At 40.6% G+C, this 25,956-nt stretch overlaps 2 protein-coding genes and 2 long non-coding RNA genes across 22 annotated transcripts in view; 2 read left to right on the top strand and 2 right to left on the bottom strand.

Moving 5' to 3' along the window:
* LOC125693525 (uncharacterized) overlaps window positions 1-12,339 on the bottom strand; it is a 120,040-nt gene extending 107,701 nt beyond the window's left edge. The window contains exons 1-2 of the long non-coding RNA XR_007377135.1: window positions 11,706-12,339; window positions 11,097-11,137 (exon numbers count right to left, since the gene is read on the bottom strand). This is a non-coding gene — a long non-coding RNA (uncharacterized LOC125693525). The remainder of the gene's footprint in view (window positions 1-11,096; window positions 11,138-11,705) is intronic.
* The window catches only part of LOC125693507 (calcium/calmodulin-dependent protein kinase type II subunit gamma), a 761,290-nt gene that overhangs the window by 220,718 nt on the left and 514,616 nt on the right, over window positions 1-25,956 (bottom strand). The gene's annotated exons all lie outside the window — the stretch shown is intronic.
* Window positions 6,110-12,194, top strand: LOC125693524 (uncharacterized). The gene is made up of 2 exons (XR_007377134.1): window positions 6,110-6,194; window positions 10,625-12,194. It is a non-coding gene; the product is annotated as an uncharacterized LOC125693524 (long non-coding RNA).
* VCL (vinculin) overlaps window positions 12,954-25,956 on the top strand; it is a 59,219-nt gene continuing 46,216 nt past the window's right edge. For all 3 annotated transcript variants that reach the window (XM_048945539.1, XM_048945540.1, XM_048945538.1), the window contains exon 1: window positions 12,954-13,397. In XM_048945539.1, coding sequence (XP_048801496.1) covers window positions 13,230-13,397 — 168 coding nt within the window. In that variant the 5' untranslated portion in view covers window positions 12,954-13,229. The remainder of the gene's footprint in view (window positions 13,398-25,956) is intronic.

Genomic DNA, 25,956 nt, shown 5'->3' with positions numbered 1-25,956 from the left:
AAGCCAGAGTAGCCTTAAACTGGGAAGCTCACTGTGTGACCACCTCTTAACATCCGAGTACATTAACACTGAGGCAATCAATGTTCAGTTGCATAATGACTACGTTAGTGTCAAATCATGCAAAGTAATAGCAGACAGAAATAGTAGTTTCAAATAGCTCTGAAAGAGTTGTCTACAGGCTAAGCCTAAAATTGTTACTTAGCAATTTCCAGGCACTATTAAAGAATGAAGAAATATTTATTTTTAAGATAGTCTCACTTCTTTCTTTCTTAAAATAAGGACTTATTCCATGCCAAACTCAGAGGAGAATGCTAGACATTAGTTAATATCTAAGCCATCTTTTGAAAAATACAACACGTATTGTATCCCTGTTACTTCCAGAGAAAACAGAATGTCCATAAATGCAAAAGTGAATCTCTCCTTAGATGGATCAATATTATTATTCCTGCTAAACAGTACATTCAGTTACTTAACAATAGTAGTTTCTGGGAGCAAAAATGTGAGTTCTTATTGCTGACAACATCGAATCATTACGTGTTTGAAGCCAATGTTTTAGAATCTGTGTTTCTTACAGACTACAGTGGGAATTTTGCAAGCTCAGCAGTTTTGCAAGTCCGGCTACTTCTGAATGACATTTTGCCAGTATGTGAATCATGCAGCCTGTAGAAAAAGACAATGCTAGTCAGACTTTCGTATGTAATGGAGTGAATGCATCTAAATTCTGAGCCAATGTGTATTATTTCACAGCAGAAAGGAGCTTGTTCTGGCTTCCAGCTGCAAGACAGCTGGAGAAATTCACTGTCTTATTACCAGTTCTGGAAAAGAAAATGTTATGTCTAGTTTTCTGTTGAGTAGGGTTTTTAAAACCTTCCTCAGGTGTTAGGTGTGGCCACAATCTGATTAGATTTAGCAGATCAGTGGTCTAATCTGCATACAAGTACTATATTCTTTAACATGTCTGTGTTTTTTCTTTATCCCATGATAACATAAATAACAAGTATTTTCAATTTCTTTTTAAAAGCATCTTTGTCTGATTCTGGAATAACAAAATCTGGATGTGGTGTGGATATAGGGTTCTAGCTGGGAATAAAGTAAGAGAAATAGACTGGAAATTTTCATGAAGCCCTGGAGCATTCCATGCATACAGAAATGTTTGAAGCAGCAGTAACAGTGGTGCCAGATTACCTCTTCCCAATATAAAGGCAATATTCTGACTGTGGCAACTGCAAGAAAATACATCTCTGAGGTGCCAGCTGCCATCTCTTTAATTTTAAAGGCTCCAGTGTGTAGAAGAGGGAACAGTGCAGTAGAAAGAGGTGGGCTCCTTGGATTCTGAGCAGAGTGGGAGAGCTTCACGAAAATCTGGAGGGAAGCTGCACAGCTTTCCAGTCTGCAGTGCTTTCAACTGCATGTCTAATTCCCTGGAGTCCTTCTGCAGTGTCCATATATTTAAATGTAATGAAAGCAAGATGTAACTTAAGAGCACATAACAGGTTTTATTGCAGCCCAAATCTAATATAATCCATAATAATCACTTCAAATGTAAATCAGTTTGGATGTATTTTTCAGTTGTTTTGTTCTCAGTAAAACAAACAAGAAAACCCATTATTTTTATCCTAATGACCAATTCTTTCCTTAGTATGCATGCTTTCCTTCGTTTGAACTTGTCACAGAGCAAAATCTTTCTTAAATGATTCTTGCCAAATAAACATTGTCATCTTCCTCTCATTCCTTTCTTCTCATCTCCAGTTGTTCTCTGGTGTTGAATGGCACATAAATTCTATTAAGTGAAGCCTATCCACAAATCCAAAGACTATACTGTCTACTGTGTTCAAGGGTTGATCAGCTTGTTGGGTGTAATCATGTCTCTTACATTTCATGTAAGAAAAGTCCACCATCTGCTCCTGCATTGGCAGGTTTACCTCTTACTATAACATGCAGCAACTAACATTTGTATCTCATTTGATGTGCAACCAAGAGGGCTGGAAAGTGGTTGGACTGAGGTGATGCACTTTGTAGCCATCAAGTACCACAACTAGCTCTCAGAAGAACACAGCCTGCACAGAGCTTTACTAGCATCAGCAAGTGTAGCATAGGGCCTTTGCTGCTGATAATGACATGTGGAAATACACTTAGTGATATTATTTTTAACTCTTCCTGAAAGCTACAAAGTCTGGGTTTCCTTATGGGAACTGAAGGAAGCTGAACTCCAAACACTTTTGTGCTGTGGATGAAAAAACTGTATTAACACTGACTTGGAGAACCCTTAAATGCTGTTTAAACCCACATTCTTCCTCTCGTCTGTTATTTACCTCAGATTTAATATACAGAAAGCAAGTTTCTTTTGTTCGTGCTTATTTCGTGGCTAAAATATTACCTTGCGCTCAGACTCTAAACAGCACAGTTAGTAGAATGCTCCTACAATCTCCCCAGAATAAATATTCTGCCCATCTCAATCACTTGTTCGGCGTCTGTTTCCTTTACCTCATCTCCAGATCTAATTTTCTTGGGTTTCTATTGCATTATTTTCTCTCTGCCCTCCCTCCCAGTCTCCAAGAGAAATGGAAACTTAATTAAATGCACATGGAATTTTTAGGCCATGTTAGAGATGGTTAGAAACTGGAAATAAAGCAGGTTTGCATGAAACCATGGAAGGTTGTTTCCAGGCTTCTTTTTGGAAGAGTAATGCCACAAGATTGCTCCCAGCTTACACAAAGGAAGACACGTGAGCTTATATCTCACAGAGTATCGTAAGCATATAAATAAGGTGCACAGAAGTACACAAAGGAGCACCTATAATATACATGTAATATACTAAAAGTCATTATGGGATGCAGTTTCTTTTACAACTGGAGTGTTGTGTGGCAGACAGAGGTTTGCTCAGCAGGCAGCCTCTGCCCTGTAGCCAGCTGCAACCCCACCACGTGATGTGACCCACAGCTGTGCCTCTGGGATCACTGTGTCTGGGGTTGTTCATAGGGTCAGGACATGATGATGCAGAATGTTTTATGTTCTCCCTCATCTCATTGCTAATTTTGAAATAGAAATAGTGCTCTATTTATAGAATACGTATCCTTGCTGAGACAAGTCAGTTCTAGCAAAAGAAAAGCCCGGTCACACAGAAAAGAGCAAACAGCAATAGCACATAAGGTATTTTCATATCTTCATGTAAGGTTTTTTGTAATCCTGATATTGTTTTTGATCCTTCTTTCTTGATTTGAGGTGTTAGAGAAGAATCATTTTATGAGAACAGTATAAAGACAGAGTGAGAACATGGGTGTCATCTAGCATGTTATCACAGCTCTGAGAGTAGCCAACAGTGGATGACTGAAAAAGAACTAAAGCAGGAAAGAATAAGACAACAATTCCCAAAGTACATTATGTCCAGCTGTCTAAAGCTGAGGATATTCTTTGGACAGAAATAATGCCTCTGTGTTACTAGACCCCGATGGCACTTTCTGTTGCGAATTTTTTCAACTAGATTTTGAACTTTGTTCCATATAAAATTTTGGAATTAGAAAAGTGTTTGTGGGAAACTGTAAAAAAATGTATCTCCAGTGAAGTTATAAGTGCTTAACTTTCAGAAACCCTTCTTTTGTTACTGAACGCTACGAATGCAGATATCCATTTTATAACTGTCAAGGAAGGACTGACCAATTAAGGAACGCACCCCAAGGGACAGACGTTTACAACTTTGCAAACTGACTTCTAGACTCCATGATCACGTGAAGGGTGGAAGGTGAAAAGAGGAACCAAATCAGGCAATAGTATTTAAAATTTTTAGGAGGTAAAACACAACTTCCAAACAGTCGTCAAAGAGATGCTGTGTTTCAGAATGAAGTGTAAAATTTCTGCAGTTAGACAGAAATGACTTTATCAAAGTTGCAGTGTTTCCTATTTAGGACAGCTCTGAAAGCTAATGGTGTAATTTAGTACCACTTCTACTAAATCTTTCACTGACAGCATGTTAGCTGAATCACTATGACTCAACTTTAACAACACAATCCTAATTTGAGTTATGACTTAAAATTAGGAGTCCTTCCCATTACCACTTTCACACAGTATCATTTTGGTGACAGTGGTAGAAGAGGGGCAAGAATGCACACAAGAATATTTATAATCAGCAGAGAGAAATGTCGAAGCTTTTGCCTAATGATATGTAATAATTCACTCATATACCACTCTAAGGAGTGAGATATTCGTACTCAATTGTTTCAGGCAGCACAGTCAATTTGATAAGAGACCATTCATAAGAAACCAGTGCCATTAAATCTCCTTTGCTAAAGGAACACAGGTTGCTCCCTTTTGGGCAGTTAGAAAAGAAAAATCCTTTACTCCACTTTCATCTCAGTGCAGTCACCCAGGAGAATAAGCATCCATATCTCATCCACAGCAGTTCTCACCCGAGCTCTTTTTCTAGAAAATTGATAGTTCTTTCGTGACAAAAGGGAAAGTGGCCTACAATTTTTTTTTTCTTCATAAAAGCCCACTGCCATAACAGGTCTCTTCTAATGGCATTTTAATTTATAAAACATTGGTTTCATTTTCTCCAATTGTTTCTAAAAGTTGGATTTATCCTCATCCCATCAAAAGGTCATAGACCTTGTCTATAATGCAGCAGTAAGAGTAACATTTAAGATGTCTTCTTTCTACAGTAGCTCACTAGAAACGAAAATCACTTTGCTGGCCTCTTCTCTGTGGGACTTGCCCTTTCTGGTTTGGTTCTGTATTCCTTTGGTCTGTAGGCTGCTGTTTCTCTATGTGCATGGCTGACATGTGCTGCTACTTACAGAAGCCTGCAAAACCTCAACAGCCAAATACAAGCGAAACTATCACCTAGTAGATAGAGTCTGCACATTGAGCGCTTTCTTTTTTTTTTTTTTCCCCAGGTTCCTTCTTCTGTTGACTGTTTACTAAGGGCTCTTGTTAAGCCTTTGAATAGTGTTCTGTAGAATGTGATGCTTAAATACTGGCGTTTCTAGTTCTGTTTAGAGAGTCTGCTCATCTAGACCTGGTAGTAAGGTCCACTGATCTCACAGACATTCTTCACACAAGTCTTCATGATAAATCTTCAAGCCAACAGATTGCTACGGGTTTGAACTGGGGTAAGTGAACTACTACATACTGAAAAGAGGAATAAAAAATAATAGCTGTGTTTCTGTTAATCGGGCCCCAGACAGTTAACATTCCTCCTGCTATCGCACTATTTCAATTTCATTTTCTTATTCTGCTTAAAGCATTGCGGCAGTTACCTTCCTGAACAAACTCCAAAGTGGCTCTTGCATTCTCAGCTACTTTCCCCTTGCTGTACTGCGGGTGGTTTCTCTTATCCCGTATTTGGAAGTTGGCCTGCTGTATGGACATCCCTTGTGGGTTTCTGTTTAAATTCCAGAGTCACTATTGTGCATTACTGTTTCCTTCGACTGATGTAAATCAAATACAGTATGAGTGAAAAATGTGAGTCTACCCGTGGCTATCTGCTTTGCAAGAGACACTGTAATTAATACAGAAAATTTGTGTCAGTGGAGAAAATATTTCACAAGCACAGCATGCTTTTCACAGCATGACATTGCTGTCTATTGACACTCATTTGGCAGCAGTTTGAACATACTTTACCACTGAATACCATACTTAATTTGCAATTGTAACACAATATGTGACAGTGAAGACTTACACGTACAAATGGGAAATATTTTTGCCTGGCATTAGGGACATTTTTCTTTACACAGAAGGGAATCTGCAGGAAGACTTGGTAGCCCTTAATTTTTACTTCTCATCTTCTAGCAGACTGCAGAATTCAAACACCCACTAGTGGATAGAATACATGATATTGAACATAATATCTTAAATAGGAATGCTTAAGTATTTTACCAGTACTTATGTTTCATACCAAGCTCCTTCAAGAGAAGATTAAACAACTTCTCATTTCTGTCTCTAAACACTCACATTATCATCTGTGTAATGAGGCATGTTGAATCCTGGCCTGAATCACTGATTGAGCACCTGGGAAAAGGACCTGGTCAGCCCTGGGAGCACAGGTGAAGGCAATTCAGCTGTGTGATCAGAAGGGACGGAGCAAGGCTGCACCTCTCTTAGACTCATGTAAGGGCTGACTGCCAGGAGGGAAGGATCTCTGTCTGGAGATTCCTCTTTGGTGAAGCTTTCTCCATCAAACCTAGACTCTTCTGATATGGGTGAGCAATCTTCTTCCCTCTGTTTATACCACCTTTCTATTGTGTGGGTATTTCCATCATTACATTCTGTTGTCATGCCTTTCCCATTCTATTGATCTATCCAATTGCTGCAGGGAAAAAATCTACTCCCCTAATACTTGACCTCAAGAGGAAAGTAAGGTAAAGTACAGGGATCTTCTGTATGTGTATGGCTTGCATAACTTAATTCATAATAGCCATGAATCTAACAGGGAGAGTAAGGTGAATAAGTATGTTTTTGGTACATTTCAATAAAATTTTAGATAAATTCTTATAAACATAAAATGTCAGGAAGACAATTTATTTTTTCAGCCCAGAAATATTGCATGGACTAATATAAGTCTGAGTTCTGCCTTTTGCAGCAGTATACAAATCTCATTACAACCCTGATGCTCTCTAAGCCCAGGAGTGGCATGGCAGTGTTGAATATACACTGGTTTTTCTATGACACTGCTGCTTTTTTATGTGAAATGAAGAGCAAAATGCATATATTCACAGAGCAATCTTACAGGGAGTCTTACTTAACTTCAGGAGAATATAAAGTCCAACTACATTAAGAAAACTGTAGGTGCAGTGTCTTAGGACAGGAGAAAGCATTTTTCCATATTATTGGTTAATTTTCTTCTTTTATTGTAATTATTTGAAGGTCCTCTGTCTGGGGACACTGCAAGAATTTTAGCTGAGATGAATTAATGGACACAACACATATAAGATCCCCAAATGCGCATCAATGTGATGTATTATTTGGATTTATGTCTCTCCTAGACATATGGATGGAGTTCATACATATACACAGAAATTTGGAGCTCTCTAGCAAGATAGCCTCTTTAAGTGTTGTGTAACAGCCATTTACTATTTGTTGATGGCTTTGAGCTCCTATTTCTAGTAACACAAAGTCACATATTTATAATGTGTTCAAAATACAGTAATTAAGACACAAAAATTTTAAGAGTTAAATTACTTCAGGATTATTTGCACACACAAAAGTGATTATATACATGCATACTCAAAGAGTTTATTACCACTAACTATAGCATTATTTCAGTTTTGTTGGTGGCTTTTCCAGAAGTTTTGGTCAGCCCAAAGACTTTTGGCTTTGTGGTGAATTGGAATGTACACAAAATTGAACTTGTTCATTCTACAATAGGCACATAAATAACTCACGAGACTCCTAAACCAGCAAAACACTTCAAAGTTTAGACTAATCTTACACTAAAGCATATGATTTAACACCCTGGTGAGTCACGCTCAACATGAGGAACTCCTGGAAAAGGAGTTGGTACATACAAGCACATATTACAGAGGCAAAGAAAAGCTGGTTAAGCTGAACCAGACAGATGAACGTGCAGTCCTAAAATCCAAGCATTTAGTAGGTCAGCTGTGTAGGCTGGTGTGGATAAAGAGGTCCTTGAAATTGATGTAAACATAATTGAATGCAAAAACATGAGTGTTCAGATATCTTCTTGCAAGGAAGATAAAACTTCACAACTTACTGTATGCATTTCAGCTGAGGTATTTGTTAATTCCAATGCAATGTTAAGTAAAACAGGGAAGCTTACACTGGTTGGAGAGAGCTAATTAAGCCAAACTCTAAACATCTCAAGAAAATACACAAAGAGCATGTGAGAAGTCAGTCACCACATATCACTTAGAAGATGCAGTGTCTCTGTAAACTGATCACAGGAGTCTGACCGCTCCCAGAAAGACTGCTCTTAGAAAAGAATCATGGTGCAGCAAGTGCCATTTGAAGTCAAGTGACAGCACCCACGCAAGACTTAATATTCTTAACTTAAACAGGCTCAAAATGTTTGGCTGATTTCCACAACCATTTATGTGACCATCAATATTTGCTAAAATTACTAGTGGCTAAATAACTTAAGATGGCCACTTACTGTGAATAAAGCACTTAGATTATTTATAAGCCAGACCGTCAAACTCAGAACAAAAATACACATCTCTCATTGCCTAAAAACTGTATTCAAAAGAGCACCACTGAAGTGCAATATTTGGTGGAAGACATAGGGATAACTTTTTTTGCTTCAACTCATTTTTCTTTTAACAGTACTCCTCTACCTAATCAGAGAGTCAAACTCCCAAAAATTATCGACTGCCTTCTGAAAATGGAAGTCAAAATTAGTAGTAATGTTGCCAGAAGAGTAGAAAGATATTTTACTTCAATTTACTGTGAATAGATCGTGTAAATTTAACTACATATAAGCTGTCATACAAGTTTACATATATAGAAATGTATGATAATCTTGTCTGGAATTCTTGAGAAGTAGGAAAATCTGTTCTTGAGCATCATCCCTTGTTAGCAATTTCTAGAATAAGCATTAATATATACATAAATAGATAAAAATAGATCAAATATGCGTATCTATCTTTTTCTACGTCTTCTGTCTTTAAAAACATTCCTTGAATTGTACTGTTACAATTGTGTTACTCCAAGATAAAAACCACTTAAGAATGCAGTGCAGTTAGTGCAGTCTTCTGGGCTCAAAGCAGTAGGCACTTGAACTCAAAGCTAAAAAGATAAATGCTTCCTAGTAGATGTTGCACAGCTGTGTAGAAAGAAAATCCTTGAAGGAGATGGTGAATTGGTAATAGCATTCTCTGCAGATCTAAGCCTCACTACGTTTAACAACACACCCGCACAAAGACACCAGAAACTGAGGAGTCCAATGAATACGGTCTTCAGGAGATGGCTGGCAATTTTGATTTAAATTTTGCAGCTGTAGAGAGACTGCTCCCACCTATCTCATTTAGTGACTGGTGATACGAATGTAAAAATGAATAATAAAAATTGTATAACGTTGGTCTTGTTGCAGTTCCTACCAAACTGCCAGCCAAGACCCAGGACAAAACAGAACCTAACCCAGTCTCATGGCAGGTCATCTTCATGAAGGCAAGGCATATTAACAGTATCATGTTGAAGTTACGCTGCCATATTTCCTGCCTGCTCTTTCTTCCCTTTGTCATTTCTTAGGTGTGAGATGTGCTCATTGTGCCAACAAGCAGTAGACTAGAGATATCAATATAGTAGTACTATGACAAACCTATACCAATCTTAAAATGTATTTAAGGCAGGTTTTACCACAAGGAATCATAGAATCACAAGGTTGGAAAGGATGTACAAGATAATCTAGTCCAACTGTCCTCCCATTATCATTGCTACCAGAAGATACTAAACCATAAAAGATAAAATCCTTTTTTCTTTTTCAGAAAAAGAATATTTTGATATACTTCTTAGATTACCCAAAGTTAATGGCTTGATAAGAAAACTGTAGAATGCATTCTATGTCCACTGATCAATAATAGCTTCAGATTCTCCAAAAGTTGACAAAAAGAGATTCTAATCCATTCAACATATGCTTAAACCTTCACGGGATCAAGACAGTGCTGTTTTATGCAGTACATGAATACAGCACTTCTTGAAACTTTACAAGGCAGCTAATCAGGTGTTACTCAGGAAAGCTAGAAGCCAGAGCAGTCAAAGAACAAGATCAGGCCATTCCAGAGGTAGGCAATTCACCACCGTAAAAGGCTTAGAAAACCTCATCATTCTCTGCTTTGGTATCTAAAACTGAAATCAACTACTGCATAATATGGCTAGTGCTTGCAGTTAAACCAGGCATATTGATTTCAACGAAGTATTCATAATAATAAAACACCTTATGGTTTCAGACAACTGCAAGGTCATAAAGCTGTGAAAATGGCTCTGCCCCGCTGCTCCTGCCATGTGTAGTGTCATGTATACCTACCACAGGATGCAGAACTGTGACAAAGACTGCAATGCAGCTACACTGTTTGTCAGCATGCAGTGTTTTCTGTTTTTCTACCTGTCTACTATTCTGTATTCATACATCTCTCTTGTTTCAGTGGAAGCAAGGAGAGTATTCCTTCACTTCACTGAGAGATACTTATGTGTGGAAAAAGAACTTGATATTATGTGGAAAGCAAAATAAACAGATTGTCAGAGCAAAAAGCTAAGCCAAAGTAATGGAAATAAAAACATACCAGATGAAGATAGAATTGATTATTATCATGGACATTTAGTGAACTTTATATTCAGTGGATGAGCACAAATTCATATTTTCTTACTTTACTATGACTCAACTTTAATGAAAATCAGAGTGTAGATAGTCAATGCTTCCATTTCATTTTGAATCAAGGCATAAAGCAGTCTTTCATCTTGTACAGTCTTATCATAATTTTGTAAAAAAACAAAACACACACACACACAAAAAAAAAAAACCCTGCAGGTAAGACAATGCCCGTGACATTTCTGTGTTCAGTAAATTCCGTTTTGTCAGTATTTATTCATCCGTCATCTAAGATGAAGACGTATTATGGCCTTCAATTCAATGAAAATTTTTGTTAGCAAAAAGTTTGCTGACAGAATTTTTTTGCAGGAATGGGTTTAACTGGACTCACCTGAGTTCTTATGAAATTGCAATGGATATGAAGAGTGTCTTCAAAGCTAATCCTTTCAGTCTAACCATCTTACCACATTTTGGATGCTAGTTACTCCTGGACTGCTAATGATAGACACAGATTCTAAACATCACTAAAATGGTGAGTATGTGGAAAGGAGGTTCAGCATGCCTTTTTCCTCATGTGTTCCACATGTAACAACATACTGGAAATAGGAAAAATAAAAGAATTCACACATTTCCATGTTGGGCTCAAGAAATGGAAAGTACTGTGACCAAATCTACTCTTATTTTCTATCTATTAGGATCTTGAGAATTAATGAAACAATATAAACTGAAGAAGAAACCTCACAAAACCAACATAGTGTATAATTACAGATACAGTGCAAAGGGCTAATCAATGTTTAAAAAAAAAAACACAAAACAAAACACCCTTGCCACAAAAAAGTACCTGCTGCAAAGCTGTTCGTATGATGTCAGTGCAACAGGATGCTGCAAAGAGAAAAAAAACAGCACTGTAAAGAAGGTACTTGAGAAAAAGCGTTGTGTGTATTGCTATCAATTACATGTAATTCTGGTAGATGTGGCTTCAAAAATTAAGTATCTTCTGTAAAGAGGAAGCAGGGAAAGTCAGTGATGAACCTGCAGTGCAGTCATACGTTACAGACAACAGAAGCTCCTTTTTCCTGGGCAGAAATTACACCAATGTGACCTAAATGCTGAAACAAACTCTCTATACCACCCTCAAGTATGCAATTGTATTCTGGACCTGTAGGTAAGCAAACTTTCAGAAGTTCGCCAGAAATGTCCATCTGCTCTTTGTATTTTGTTACACCTGCAGTAATCAGACCTATCAGACCCTCCAAGACAGCCTTTCAAGATTATTGTAGAATGCTTTTTTTTTTTTTTTTGCTTTAAAACCTGTTTCTGCATGCCTGTTTCAAGACACGACTCAGCACAAAGGGCCTGAGACCTAAAGCAGGCTATGTTTTACCAGAGAACTTAGCCTGTGTGCAAGTTGCACAATGAAGTAAGAGGCTTATTAAGTTTGCACACTTACATGAAGTGGGATTAAGCACGTTATTAGGCCATAAACGTGCCCCAACTCCTCTCTGTAATGTCTAGCTGCTGCAGATGATGTGCAGGCCAGAAGGATTTGTCTGTGCATTCGTTTTTCCGGATCTATTGTTTGTTAAAGAGGCACCACTGGCGATGCAGGCGGGGTAACCGTAGGCGCCGGGTTACAGTCAGCACCACAAGCCGCTCCGAGGGTGCAGAGTTCAAGGCTGTTAACACGCTCCGTACCGCTGAGAGATTGATATTTTAAGCATGTCTTGAATGCCAACGTGTAATTTGATTATCTGTTATCAAGCCTGCACTACAAGAATTCCTCTTCCCGAAGAAATCCGGATAGTGCCACACAGAAATTTGCCATCCGACTTTTACCGTGATAGATTCAATAGATATACATGTGCAAGAACAGAAGATCAAGTCAGTGCGAGAGGCGCTGCCGGGATCTCTAACCTCGCACAAAACCAGGTTTAATTCTTCCCTCGTAGTGCCGCCCCGCAGCGCCCGCGCTCAGAGCGATTTACGATGGCGGTGCCCGCGCACAGCAGCGCGTGGTGCCGCGCACCCCCATCGCCCGGCACGGCCATTGGCACGGCCGCGTGCTCGGGGCATTTACAAGAGAAAGGACAACGGCCGCACTCTGCAGTCACCACAGAAGGGATTTCTGTTGCTTTTTGCTTCTGCTCCGCCCTTCTTCTCTCGCAACCACACCGCTCACCACAGCCGCTCCCCGCCGCGCGGGGCGGAGCACCCCCCGCCAGGCACTTCTCAGCGCTGCGGAAGCGGCTGGGACCGCGCCCGGGGCGTGCCGCACCCTGTGCCCGCGGGCACGGCGCGGGGCAGCGCTCCGCACTCGGAGACTTCGCGAAAGAGCCGCGCGGTGCCGCGCGACCTGCCTCCCCTCGGCACGACCGCCCCAGCTCGTGCCGGCGCGGGAGGGGGAAGGGGAGGGAGGAGCGGGCACAGGAATCCCGCCACCCCCCGCCGCTATCCCAGCGCCGCGGCTTTAATCGTCTCCTTATATGGACAGCAGAATGTCTGACGTCATCTCAGCGCTGGGAAACCAGCGACCGCGCAACCCAGCTTGGCGGCGGGGGCGGGGGGGCGGGAGGCGCTGGAATGCTGACGGACGCGGGCTCGCGCCACTGGGAGCGGCGGCGGCGGCGCGGCCATTGGGCGAGGGCGGTGGCGGGGGCGGGGAGCGAGGGGGTTGGTTGTGGCGCCTGAAAAGCCGCCGCCTGGCTGCCGAGGGGTGCCAGTGCGGGGTGGGGGCCGCCGGGGGAAGGCGAGGGCAGCGGGTTCGAGTCCCGCCCGCGCCGGGAACCGCCACTCCGCGCCGCCGCAGCCCGCTGAGGGGTGAGGAGTTCGGGGCGGCGGCGTTTCCTTCTTGCTTTCTCGTTTTTCTCTCTCGGCGGAGGCCGCGGCTTTCTCCGTGGGGCGCCAGCCCGCAGGGACAGAGTTTCGCAGGAGTTTGTGCGGACTTCGGGCTCCGGCCCCCCGCCCCGCCGCCGCCATGCCCGTCTTCCACACGCGCACCATCGAGAGCATCTTGGAGCCCGTGGCCCAGCAAATCTCCCACCTGGTCATTATGCACGAGGAGGGGGAGGTGGACGGCAAGGCTATCCCGGACCTCACCGCCCCCGTATCGGCCGTGCAGGCCGCTGTCAGCAACCTGGTGCGGGTGAGTAGGGGCGGCCGGCCCGTCCCCGCCTATTCTCGCGGGGCAGCGCCTCTCACGGCACGGGGCCGCCCTCGCCGGGAGCCGGCCGGGCGGCGCTGGGAGCGCGTCCGGAACGCCTATGGCGCGGGGCCTGCGGGGCTGGGGCGGCTCTGCTCCTCAGCTGCGGCACCGCGCTGAAGCCCCGCGACTACTGCTATTTATACCGGCCGCTTCGTGCTTGCTGAAATGCCTCACAGATGTTTTGTATATCTGGCGTGAGGTTTTTTTGGTTTTTGGGTTACTTTTTTTCGCTGTCTTCGAAACTCTTGTTTTGAAGAACAAGTCTATTGAGAAGTCGCTGAGGGAACTGGGGTTGTTCAGTCTGCGGAAGGGGAGGCTCAGGGGAAGCCTTATCACTCCCTACAACTCTCTGAAAGGAGGTTGTGGAAGGTGGAGGTCGGCCGCTTCTGTCGGATAACAGCGATGGGGGGGAGCCTCAAGTTGTGCCAGGGGAGCGCAGGTTGGATATGAAGAAAAACTTCTCTGAAAGAGTGCGAGTGCATTGGTGCAGGCTGTGCAGGGAGGAGGTGGAGTCACAGCTCCTGGGGTGTTCAAGAAGCGCGGAGATGTGGTGCTGAGGAACGAGGCTAGTGGGCACGGTGGAATGGCTGATGGATGGGCCAGATGATCTTAGAGGTCTTTTCTAATTGTAATGATTCTAAATGTGTCTGCTGTAACAGGCGAAGTACTTAATCAGTACAATTCTCTCCTGGAGAGGAGAGAGAAAGGGGTGGGGGAAAAGAAAAGGCAGGGATGTGACAGTGAGGTACATGGACAGGGGCCAGCTGTCCGTGCTGAGCGCTGAGTGGAGCAGCCCGGAGCTGTGGCCAGAGCACAAAGCTGGGGGCTGCTGCTTGCTCTGTTCTGCACAGCCTTGAATGAAAGCCACTCTCTGCCTGCGGGAAGTGATGGTGGGTCAAAATCAAGCAGAATCTCTAGGATTCTTGGGGACAGCTAAACATAGCATAACTTCTCAAGGTACAAGTATTTGCAGTGTAGACACATTAGTCTGAAAAGTGCATGACTAATATGTCTGAAATGTTTTCTGTTAATGCTTTTGTGACTTGCTGCATCAGAAGAATAGCAAACTCTTGCAAAGTGGAAGTGTCTTGTTTGATGTGAAGAGCAATGGAATACTGTTCTTCTGTTCCTTTAACAGTAATACTTGTGCTTCTGTTAGGTTCACTTGTAGACTCTTCTGGATTCATTTTGAAACGTGACACACTTCATGCTGGCTATGAATCCTGTAAAAAATCTTAAGTTGATCATAGAAAGCATTTTCTCTTAACAAAAAAGTTTTGAGTTGGACTGTAATACATGGTTAAAATACTGCATCACAGTTAACTGATACATTCATTAACATGTGGAAATCGTGGGGCTTGCGGGGATAAGGAGCTGTCAAGATGAGTAGTGCAAGTGATTCGTTCATTAGATTTCAGCTTGCAGTACTTCCAATGCAGTAATAGCTCCCCACTTTGAGGTTCTGCAGTGCAATTATTGCTTCTGATCCTATGACTCTGTGAGTTCTATGGGATGCGCTCCACAACACTTGTGCCTCTCTGGCTTCAGCTGAAGCTCCTGAGTTCTGATGAAAAGAGGTCCGCCTGCAGAGTGAACAGCTGTAGTAGGTGCTCTGCTTGTATGGGTGTTCAGCCACAGTGTGTGAAATGCTTTTCCTTGAAAGGAAGACTTCAGATGTAACTTTGCTTCTGAGCTTAGCCTGCCTCACTGAATTGTATGATTTTGTTCATTCTTCTTATGCCCCACCACAAGGAAGCTCAGTCTCAAAAAGTAGGACTTATTTCAGAAATCCAGAAATATAATTAGTTTTTTTTTTCTACAGCTTGCTAATGCCAGACCATCTTTCATTTGAGGCCATTTTGGAAGCCTCCGATTTTCCATTTTGGAAGCCTCTGATTTTCTTTCCTTGCCTGCCAGCTGAATAAGAAGACAGGCTGTTGAGTACAGTTTATGCGTTAATTCACAGTGAGCCAATAGATGTGTAATCTGAGGTGATGCTTAAGAGAAAGATGTCCTGGTTTGGTAGAATACAGAATTGACTACATTAAGAAAAACACAAAAGCAAAGTTCTGTTTCCAAACTGTGTAGTGTAAATATCACAGAGTACAGGATGGTGAACACTGACCAGCAGAGGCTATTTTATCCGTGAAAACGTGTCACACACAGCAGCACCATTCTCCAGCTCACCAGCCTTACAACAGGCAGTATAGGCTCTGTAGTTTAGAGCAAAATTGAATCACTGTGACTATTGCATCAGTAAGCAACTGGTGGTAGCTGAGATCTTCACCTGTGCAATGCTGAGGAGATGTGAAAAATGGGTTAAGAAAGATGTCTCCTTCAAAGAAGGAGCCCCATGCAGTAACTTTTTTTTTGAAGTTCATTTTGTTGATGTTCTTGAGGTACAGGTAAGGCAGTGTACTATATTGAGGTTGGAGTGGAATTTGATGGATCTTCTGTAATATGCTAAATCAGTTTTTTATTTCTTTAACTGAAGATCTTAATGTTTTTATTGGCTGGTATTTGGAATGGATGTGTGCCTCTTAGGGAAGGATTTGGGTTTGGCTTGGTATTTCTTGTAGCTGAAGATGTACCACAAAAATGACAGGATTGTTTGGAGGAGAAAAATTAGTCAAGCTCAATAGGCTGGGAGTAATTTGGAGCTTGCCAAATATACTTCAAGTTTAGTGGGCAGTAAAATGAAATCTTGAGTGATCAAGCTTGACTTGAAGGAAATTAGCCTTATGGTACTTTAGTGGTTTTCTAATCTCTTTCATAAAGCATTAATCAAATCTATCTTTTTTTTTTTTTTTTTTTAGAAGGGACTTCTGTCGAAGATGACTAATAGCAATGCAGTAAACTTAAACCTTTCATACCCTGTATAAATAACTTCCCAATTTTGTGGAGGGGAAAAATAACTACTTTCTAGTAGTGACTTAACAGTTCTATCTTCAGAATAACGTTATAATACCACAAAACAGAGAAAGCATGTTCTAGTCTGCCATTTTAAACTCTGTTCACTTACTGCCTTGTATAGATTCTGATTTTCTGCTGTTAATATGACATGGACTGATATGTATGTATGTAGTCTGATATGGACTACACTTGTCACTTGTCTCTAGTGCTTCAGACTGAGCTGCTTCACAGCAGAACCTTTGCTGCTCTGCCAAACATCAGCAGTCCCATACATGAAGCAGCTGAGCTTGTCAGATAGGGAATAAATTCTGTGCATGATAGGATAGCAAAGGTGAGTGTGTGAGGAGGCTTAAGTACACACAGCTTAAGCTCAGAAGTGGTGTCAGTGGCTCAAGAAGGTGTTGGCTTTTTAGGGGCTGAGTTGTCTTACCAGGTCAATATTCTGAAAGATTTGACTCTTTACTTGAGGCCAAATGTTGGACCATTGACCACTGTTGCTATTTTTCACTTTGAGTGAGTTCAGTCTGTGAACCGGTCGTAATTAAATGTGTTCACAAATAAAGTGTCTGAGATGGCTTGGAAAGGAGGTTTTCATTTCCTTTAATTGATGTTGCAGCTTGTATATTTTTTCCATCCTCTGTGTTACATATGCTGTTTTTTTTCCATTTTAAGTTATGTATTGTATAATGTTTGCATATATCCAATTTCTGTTCCATGAACTTTTATGGAGAAAAATTGTTTTACTGTCTATTGAATAGTAAGTATTGCATTGCTTAGAAATACATTCTGGATGCTGTGACGAGCCTTTATTCAGTTACTGAGATTTGGAGGCTTAGGAAACTATACTGATATCTTTCTGCATCAATGACAGTTACTGTGCCAGGTCAGCTATGAGTATTTTGTCTTGCAGTTGTGGTGCATCAGATGTTTCCCTTCAGTCCTGCAAGCCCAACCATTACCTCACCATGAGCACTGGTACTGAGGCAAACACATGAAGCTTAAAATACAAATATGCACCTCTCCCACATTTTTGTTTTCAGTCTCTCCTTGACAGCTGTCCTATCTCATCCTCGTGAACAATGAAGTTATCTCCTGAAGCAGTCAGTCTGTTCTGGGTACGTATCCATGGGCTTTTCTCAAGTGCAGGAAATGACAGAGGCTTACGGGGCAGTGCAGAAAGAACAGCGTTTTCTGTGGACAGTCTGTGAGTTACCTGGTAATGGCTGATGCCCATTGGACTGGAAATCACTCGAGTTTGTGGAAGATGCAACGTACCTTGAAACCCCTGTCATAATTGCAGTGGTAAAATTCAAGTACATTGCTGAACATAGTTAATATGGAGAAATGGTGTGGAGAATTGATTGGGAAAGCAGTTTTCTTGTCCTAGACTTTCTCCTGGCAGAGCTGGCTTGCCTGTATCTCAGGGTGTGTGAGAGAGGAGCGAGCTTAGTGAAATGATTATTTGGGACAGAAATCAGCTTGCTGTTTTTCAGAGCCTCATTGAGGAGGGCAGAAAGGAGAAAACAATAAGGTGCTTTTTTCTTTTTTTTTTTTCTTTTTTTTTTCCTCAGGTCTGTAGTCACTTTCAGAGGCTTTTTTGGTGTTGTCTTTTTTCCTTCGTTGCTTCCTGCCATACTGAAAAAGTGAGTTGTTAGAGCAGCTCATCTGAACTGTACTGTGTCTAAATGTACTGCCAAATAGCAAGTTAGTAGGAGTGCTAGAAGAGCCCTGAAGATCTCGTGAGAAAATAGACCTTTTCATTGTGTATTTCTACGTTACATGTGTGTATATATAGTGGAAATCTATGATTACTGTTGGGTGTTATTTCTTTATAACATGCATGCAATATGTATTTGCTTACCTTTGAAAGAACATCATCCTACTTCGATGTATCTTCTTTAGGACTTTTTTTTTTTCCAGACCATGGGAACAGTGACCATGTGTTCTTATTGGATGAAAGTGTTCCAGCAGTGTGCCCTTGTGGCCAAGAGGGCCAATGGCATCCTGGGGCGCATTAAAAAGAGCGTGGCCAGCAGGTCGAGGGAGGTGATCCTCCCCCTCTACTCTGCCCTGGTGAGGCCTCATCTGGAGTACTGCGTCCAGTTCTGGGCTCCCCAGTACAAAAAAGACAGGGATCTCTTGGAAAGAGTCCAGCGGAGGGCCACGAAGATGGTGAAGGGCCTGGAGCATCTCTCCTATGAGGAAAGGCTGAGTGAACTGGGTCTGTTCAGCCTTGAGAAAAGGAGACTGAGAGGGGACCTGATCCAGGTCTATAAATATCTAAGGTGTGGGGGGCAGAATGGCGAGGACGGACTCTTTTCAGGGGTGAGTGGAGACAGGACAAGGGGAAATGGTCAGAAACTGCAGCATAGGAAGTTCCGCACAAACATGCGCAAGAACTTCTTTACAGTGAAGGTGACAGAGCACTGGAACAGGCTGCCCAGGGAGGTGGTGGAGTCTCCTTCTCTGGAGATGTTCAAGACCTGCCTGGATGCCTACCTGTGCAACCTGCTGTAGGGAACCTGCTTTGGCAGGGGGGTTGGACTCGATGATCTCTGGAGGTCCCTTCCAACCCCTACAATTCTGTGATTCTGTGAAAGCAGTGAGGGTGTGTGCATGGGGGTGGGCTGAGAGAAGTAGTGTTGAATTAGAGCAACTTTGTAATAACAAAAACACATCAATTTTTTTTCTTTTATCTGTTAGGAGTCATCTCTATTTAAGTGGTAAATCAGTTTCTAACTTGAATAGAAAAATCTCTTTGTTCTGTTATGTATTTGGAGACTTAATTTATACCAGCCTGTTCTCTAAAAGGAATCTTTTGTTCTGTTTCTTTAAATGTGCATTGAGATAGTGAATGCCTTCATTAGTAATTACATGCAGCTTGCCCTTGGGCATAAAAACAGTATTATTCAGCAGTGAATAGATAACCTTAAAGTGGTTGGCTGGACTAAGGAGTTCCATGTGCCAACAATATGGTGTATACCACTGCTGGAATACGCTCCGGAAAACTCAGTGCTTGCCTTTTACTGTGTGAGTGTATTTCAGCAGTGAGGGAGCAGTGGTTAAATCCAAGAGTGGAGGCTGAGGTGTTTCTTCCCTTTCCTGACTTCTTGCAACTTCAGTGTTACATTTCTTCTTCGTGCTCTGAAACTGGAGGATGTTTCTTCTCCTCATAGTTCTATCAGCCTGTAGGCAAGAATTCCTGTACAGTTTTATAAAAGGAATGAACCAAATAAACATAGTGAACTGTGTTTTACACAAAACAGAAACGCGTAGCTTCATAACCTCAGGAGGGTAATTTGCATGTCTTTCACCTTCCCAGTGTAGCTGTAATCTGGACTGATGAAGCAAATATTCAAGAGGGTTTAGGAAGAAAAAACAAGTAGTGGTTTTAAAGAGGTGTTAAACAAACATGGATGTTAATGCTAGTTATGGTAAGTGCCTGAGAAAGTTAAGTGGTGGTTGCTGCAAATGCTGGGTTGTGTTTCTTTGGTTCCACATCTTCTAGAACTCTTAAAACAAATGACACTTCTGCCAATTACTTTTCCAAAGGACTGAATGGACTGATTTGACACTGCCTTGAGTACTGCTTAACTTTAGCAGTGGCCTCAGCTAGAGTTAAGATTAACTTTAAGTCCCCATTTCAGTGTTGTACAGCTTGAAAGTGTTCTAAAGACCTTGTCTGACTGTGTTTTTTTTTTTTTTTTTTTTTTTTTTTTTTTTTTTTTGGAGTCTTTCTGACATTGTATTTGAGGTGAAAAGATACAAAGACAACTGCTACTGTTACTAATGTCAGTTTTCTTACACTGCTATTTCTGCCTGTATAAAGCAAGTCATACTGGCAAATGAGACTGTAAAACTCTGAACTCTGCTACAGGAGGCTGGATTTTTCCTTTAGTGGCAAATTCTGTTCCTTCATTTTCTCAGTCAAAAACTGTGAATTGCTGCTTGTTACAGAGCCTGCATCTGCAGCCGTGGTTTTTAATTCTTGTAAAATGTTAACACTGCTGGCATTAATGTTTAAACATAACAGCAGGAATTCATACTAGATAGCATTGACACTAGTGAATTTCAATAGTAAAATATACTCTGACTGTATGCAGTTAATTTAGTGCGTGTATATACAGCAGTTAATGTTTCATTGTATAATTTCTTGCTTATTTTTTATGACATTCTTTAAGAGAGAACTGAAGTCTAAAGTACAAGTTTCTGTAGACAAATGGAGATGCAACACAAAGGGCTGATGATGAAGGATGTTGCAAATGTCTGCATTTCAGAAGACACTGCTTATAAGATGACTAAGTGCATACAGAATGGAAATGATCGAGTAAGGTCTGGATTTTCCATTCAGTTACAAATGTTTCACTAGTAAGCTCAAATCTTAATTGGGAAAATTCTTCATGTGTAATATTTGGAAATAGATCCAGTTTGTCCCTGTAGTAAGTTGAGAACATAGTGCATTTTGAAGGATATTTGAAGGTTGAATGGAGAATCAGTCCATGGAGTACAACTTGGTTTTGTTTGCTTTGCCTAATTATTCAGGTCTGCTGAGGTATGACTTGTGCTAGGTACTGAGACCAGGCTTTCTGTGGAAACGTTGAACAACTCACTTGGAAAGAGAACAGTATTCTAAATTAAACAATATGCTGATGCCTAAGAATAATTACTTTGATTCTGAGTAATGATCCATGAATAGCAATACTGGCTGGTGAAAGGGGAAAATGAAGGAGCAGGAGGGGAGAACAACCACTGTAAATCCCAAAACCTTAAGATCACTGGAATTGCCAGCTTATATTGACTGTTTGATGATGTTCTTGAGAGCTTTCCTCACTGAGAGAAGATGTTAGAGCAGTTTCCCAGAGCCATTACATCATAGATAGGGTGGGATACTGGTGGTTTTCTCAAAAAAACAAACAAACAAAAAAACCCCAGAAGACAGAAATGAACTATTACTGTAGAAAACTTGAATGCCTTGTTGTTGGCTTAGTATCCCTCTGAAGAACCCCATATTAATAAAATGGCATTTTCTTTTCTGTCAGTGGTTACGCTCACGTCACAGTAAATGTGATCTGATTACTTAACACTCAAGATATATTTCCCTTGCTCCAAAGTCTCAGGCACCCTGGACTACTGAGAGAGAAGTCTTTTAGTAAAGGCTGAGGTGAAGAAGACATTGAATACTTAACTTTTTTGGTTTTGTCACCAGCCATTCAGTAGTGGGCCTGCATTTTTTTTGCTGCTGACGTACATACAGAAGCGTTTGTGTTGTAATTGTTGCCCATTGTGTTCCTCACAAAATTTAACTCTACATGGGCTTTAAGATCGACCACACTGCTTTGTATTCAGGTAATATTTCTATTTCTCCCCTGAGTCACCTCTCTATTCTTCTGCTTCTTGTATTCTTCCTTTTTGAGTCAGAGTTTGGTCAGTAGTGGTGTGTTTTTTTTCCATAAGGCTTCCTGCCATCTTTTGGGTGGACTGTTCTTGAGCTAAGAGGAGGTAAATTTGGAAAGTCAACCATTTCTCCAGAGCCTCTCTTCTTTCTTAGGCTGCATCCTTGTATTGCTTCAAGCAGGTCCTTCTGTTCCAGAGAACCATATGTGTGTGTATGTATATATATATATATATATATATATATATATATATATATATATATATATATATATGTGTGTGTGTGTGTGTATATATGTATATATCCATATATAACCCCATGGATACCTTGTCACTTGTGACATATCTCTGGGGAGTCATTTGAATGTACTTAACGTTGTTAATATTAACTAGTACATGAGTACTAAATATTTATCTTAAATGTTATCAGTATAAAAATGCTACTAATATCCAATTAAATATCCAATTAGAGGATACTGGAAATGGCTTGCTGCTGCTGTTCTTCATGGGGTGTCAACTTGCTTTTAAATTTTAAACCCTTTTTTTGTAAATTTCTTCCGAGTTTCCCACTTGAGGCATTCAATATGTGTGGATGGATTTAAATATCCTTCAGCTGAGTCTGCAAAGCTGATTTCTTTTTTTCTAGTAGGTCAAGTATAAAAATATATTCTTTACTTTCTGTGTAACTTTCAAAGCTCTAGATGAGAGGGCAAGTTAGTAAGCTTGCCTCTATTTATTGGTCTACACTAAACTTCACTTTCATTATCCTAGCTGTCTTTATAGCTTTTACAGTGTAATACTTGTGCCGAATAACGGAGAGGTTAAACAAATGCAGTTTCTCAAACTTCACCAGAACAGCAGTAAAAAGGTCAGATTTTATTTAGTGTGCTGTGACTAAAATGACAAAAATAAAAAAAAAAAAGGGGTTGTGAAGGGCCAATAGCTGCTAAACCATCGAGTTTCCTGTAGCAGCTGAAGTACTACTTAATTCTTGGCCATATTTAATTAAAAATAAAAAAGCCTTTTTTCCCTCCTCTCTCGAAAAATCAAGGGGTAAGATTGGGAACTTCGGTCAATTTTTGTCTGGTTTCAACTGAACTTGAATCTTTCTCTGAAAAGGTAATTTCAGTAAGCATAGCACTTCATTTACTTCTGTTAAGTTAATACTGGAGAAAACCTGCGTTCCTGACCTCCCTTAGCTGCCTGCACTGGCACTTAGGCTGTCAGCCCAGCCCACCCCCCGTGCAGCAGGAAGAAATGTATTTCTCTGTTGATGTGATTTCCCTTCTTTCTCTGCCCCCAGCTTTGTGTTTCTTGCAACACCGAACTATAGAATATTAAATGTTTCATCTCTCACTTGCAAGCGAACTTGTGGCCCTGCAATTTTTAATGTGGGTATGTAGATTCTCTGGCTGTTCTTGAGTATTGCAGCCCTGAAGCAGTTCAATAACTTGTTTGAAGAGCTGCAGCTTAGCCATTGTTGTGAAAGACTCTTGAATAGTTCTCTGCAAGAGGAGAAGGCATGAAACTCTTCCCTGTGTGTGACTTTTGCTAGAAAATGTTGATGAAGCTGATAATTAACCATATAAAAGTATAGCATTAGAGGAAGTAAATATGAGAGGTTTTGTAAGCTTGAAGGATCTGGTTTTTTCTTTCTAGTTGGCTTTCAAGCTGGCCCAACATCTTATATTGTTTATTTTGCTTTCAGTGTGGTGGTTGCTCCAAATAATTATTTTCTTCAGTTCAGTTACAGGTAAATTCAGACCAACTTCCTCCAAAAAGACAATGTGTTGGGGAAAAGCTAGCTTCTAAAAAGACTTGAACAGTTACCACCTTACCACCTACTGCTTTAACTGGTAGCAGTTATGTGCTGTCAGGAGCTTTACAATTTTTTTTTTCTGCTGTTTTTAGTGCTTGACTGTGACCTTAGAGTTGTTTGCTGTTGCTTGCTTTCTTGTCCTTTTCATCTAATCCAGAAATAATGTCAGATCAGACACTTCTTTATCTGATTTTTTTTTTTTAATAGACATTTCCAGGCAGAAATAACTGATAAAAGTTATTTGTTATTATATGCTTTGTTACTATTTGTAAATTATTTGTTGGTATTCCCATGGAAGTTGCTGATATTCTGCCTGCTGTAATATTTGCAGAGCTGGTACAAATGGTCAAAATCAATATGGAAAATAGTCATATAATATCAAGTATTTTATTTATCCCTGGGTTTATCAAAAAAACAATACAATATATATATATATTTTTTTTTTATGAAGACCACCTACAGTTGTCATTCTAGTGAAGAAAAAGCAGTCTGGGCAGAAAGTACCTATGTGAAGCTTGGGCTGGTTTAGGGACTGTCTTTCTGTCCAGTTCTATGTCTTTTATATTAGAAGTACATATTCTTAGAGATCATTCTGCTCTACGTGGAAAGTGCTCTTCTTTCCCTTGAACTGATCTATGAACATTCTGTGGTGAAGTCTTGAGTCTGTTGATGATGATGATAATAATAATAATAATAATAATAGATTTCTTGGCATGTTTATTTGACTGAACACATAGAAGGCATGGAGGACAGGATGTGTGCGGCTTAGTTATGTGGAGGGTAATGTTTGCATGTTGGGTAATGCTTTGGTAGTAGCAGGTTGTCAAAGAACTTGCAAATGTACCAACAGCGTAATTGTGCATGGTGGTTGCTTGCTGTAAAGTTTGGCATGTGAGTAAGGAGACAATTTAGCTCTATGATAAGTTATCTGTTGGGGCAGTACTAATTAGTCTATTTGTACTTCAGTAGCAGGATTTATAAGAGGTGCTCTGAGGCTTGCTGATGATTCACAGGTCTGAGTGTGTGGAAAAGAACTGGATGTGCTTTTCAAGTCTGTGCTGTTTGGTATGAGGGATCTTTTGCTAGACTTCCTTCTAAGGTAAAAGTAGCTAATTCTGCTGAGAATGTTGTTTCTGGAGGACAATTAATGTCTTATTCTTCCAGCTGAGTTTTGGATATGCCCAAAGGTCAGAACCAGCTATCTTATTAGGTTGAAGTGGAGTTATAGTTTGTCTTAGAGGGGTTTTTAATTCAGAAATAAGAATAATTCTGTCTCGCATAATTCAGCTCAATATATACTTTTGTTTTCTTTATGTCAAGTTATGTATCTTGAAAGCACATAAAGCATCCAAACCTCAGCCTTGTTATCAGTACTGAATTAGTAGACATTAGCAGCATGACTAAAAAAATGTTTTGGTACCTACATTTTCAGTTTGCCATATGGTTTTTGCTTCATAGTTATGTATTTTACTTGGACAGCAGGATTTCCTTTGCCTCAGGCCAACTGAATTTGTCTTAATCTCCAGTGTAGACAGGTAGGTCAGCTTGCTGCTATTAGGGACCAGATGGCTGGAGTGTTCTAATTTACATGACTTATTGCCTGAGGACTTTGAAACTGTGCCTTGCTATGCTTGGAATGTAGCCTACAGGGTGATCATGAGAAAACTGGGAGCCAATATACAGCATCCATTTTGACTGAGAGGTAAGGTGGCTAGACTGTCACTCAGCAGTCTTTGTTTGTGTCTAGCTTAAAGGAAAAAAGAATTGGTCCTATTAACTGCAAAACTATGTGCATTGTTTCTTTGGCATAGCCTGGAAGCCAGAAGACAATTGAACTGTTTCTTTAGACTTGTATTTCAACCTTTTATTGCACTGGCCTATTCTACTACATGGAAGAAAGATGACTTAGTTTAATGCTGTTTTAAGAAGCTTAATCTAATAGTAAGTGATGTGTTAATCCAGTTTTAAAATCTAAGTGAGAAGAGTAGCGGTGAAGAAATTGGGAACTTTTCTACAATGCTTTTGAAAAAGCCTTTAAGAGAAAAACATGTTTGTTTTTTTTTTTTTTAGGTACAATAAAGTTTAACATGTTAAAACTCACTTTTTTCAATCATGCAGGAAGAGAAGGATTAGATTGAGGAGTTACCTGTAACTCTGTTCACTTATTTCTTCATTAAAACAAAAACAACTTTTAAAATTGCTCGCTTCTTCTGCTGACTTTGCAGGAAGTCGTATCTCTACTGGCAGCTACAAATGTAATCTGGTAAAATTGCTGAAGGATTTGTGAAATTTGGATAGGACCAGTAAATATTATATGCCCCAAAGTTGTTGGAGTTAATTGGCTAAATTTAATGCTTTGCTGCTATGCCAAGATGC

Source organism: Lagopus muta, chromosome 5, assembly GCF_023343835.1.
Source record: "Lagopus muta isolate bLagMut1 chromosome 5, bLagMut1 primary, whole genome shotgun sequence".
Classification (NCBI taxonomy): domain Eukaryota; kingdom Metazoa; phylum Chordata; class Aves; order Galliformes; family Phasianidae; genus Lagopus; species Lagopus muta.
This window is presented reverse-complemented; position numbering and strand designations above follow the sequence as displayed.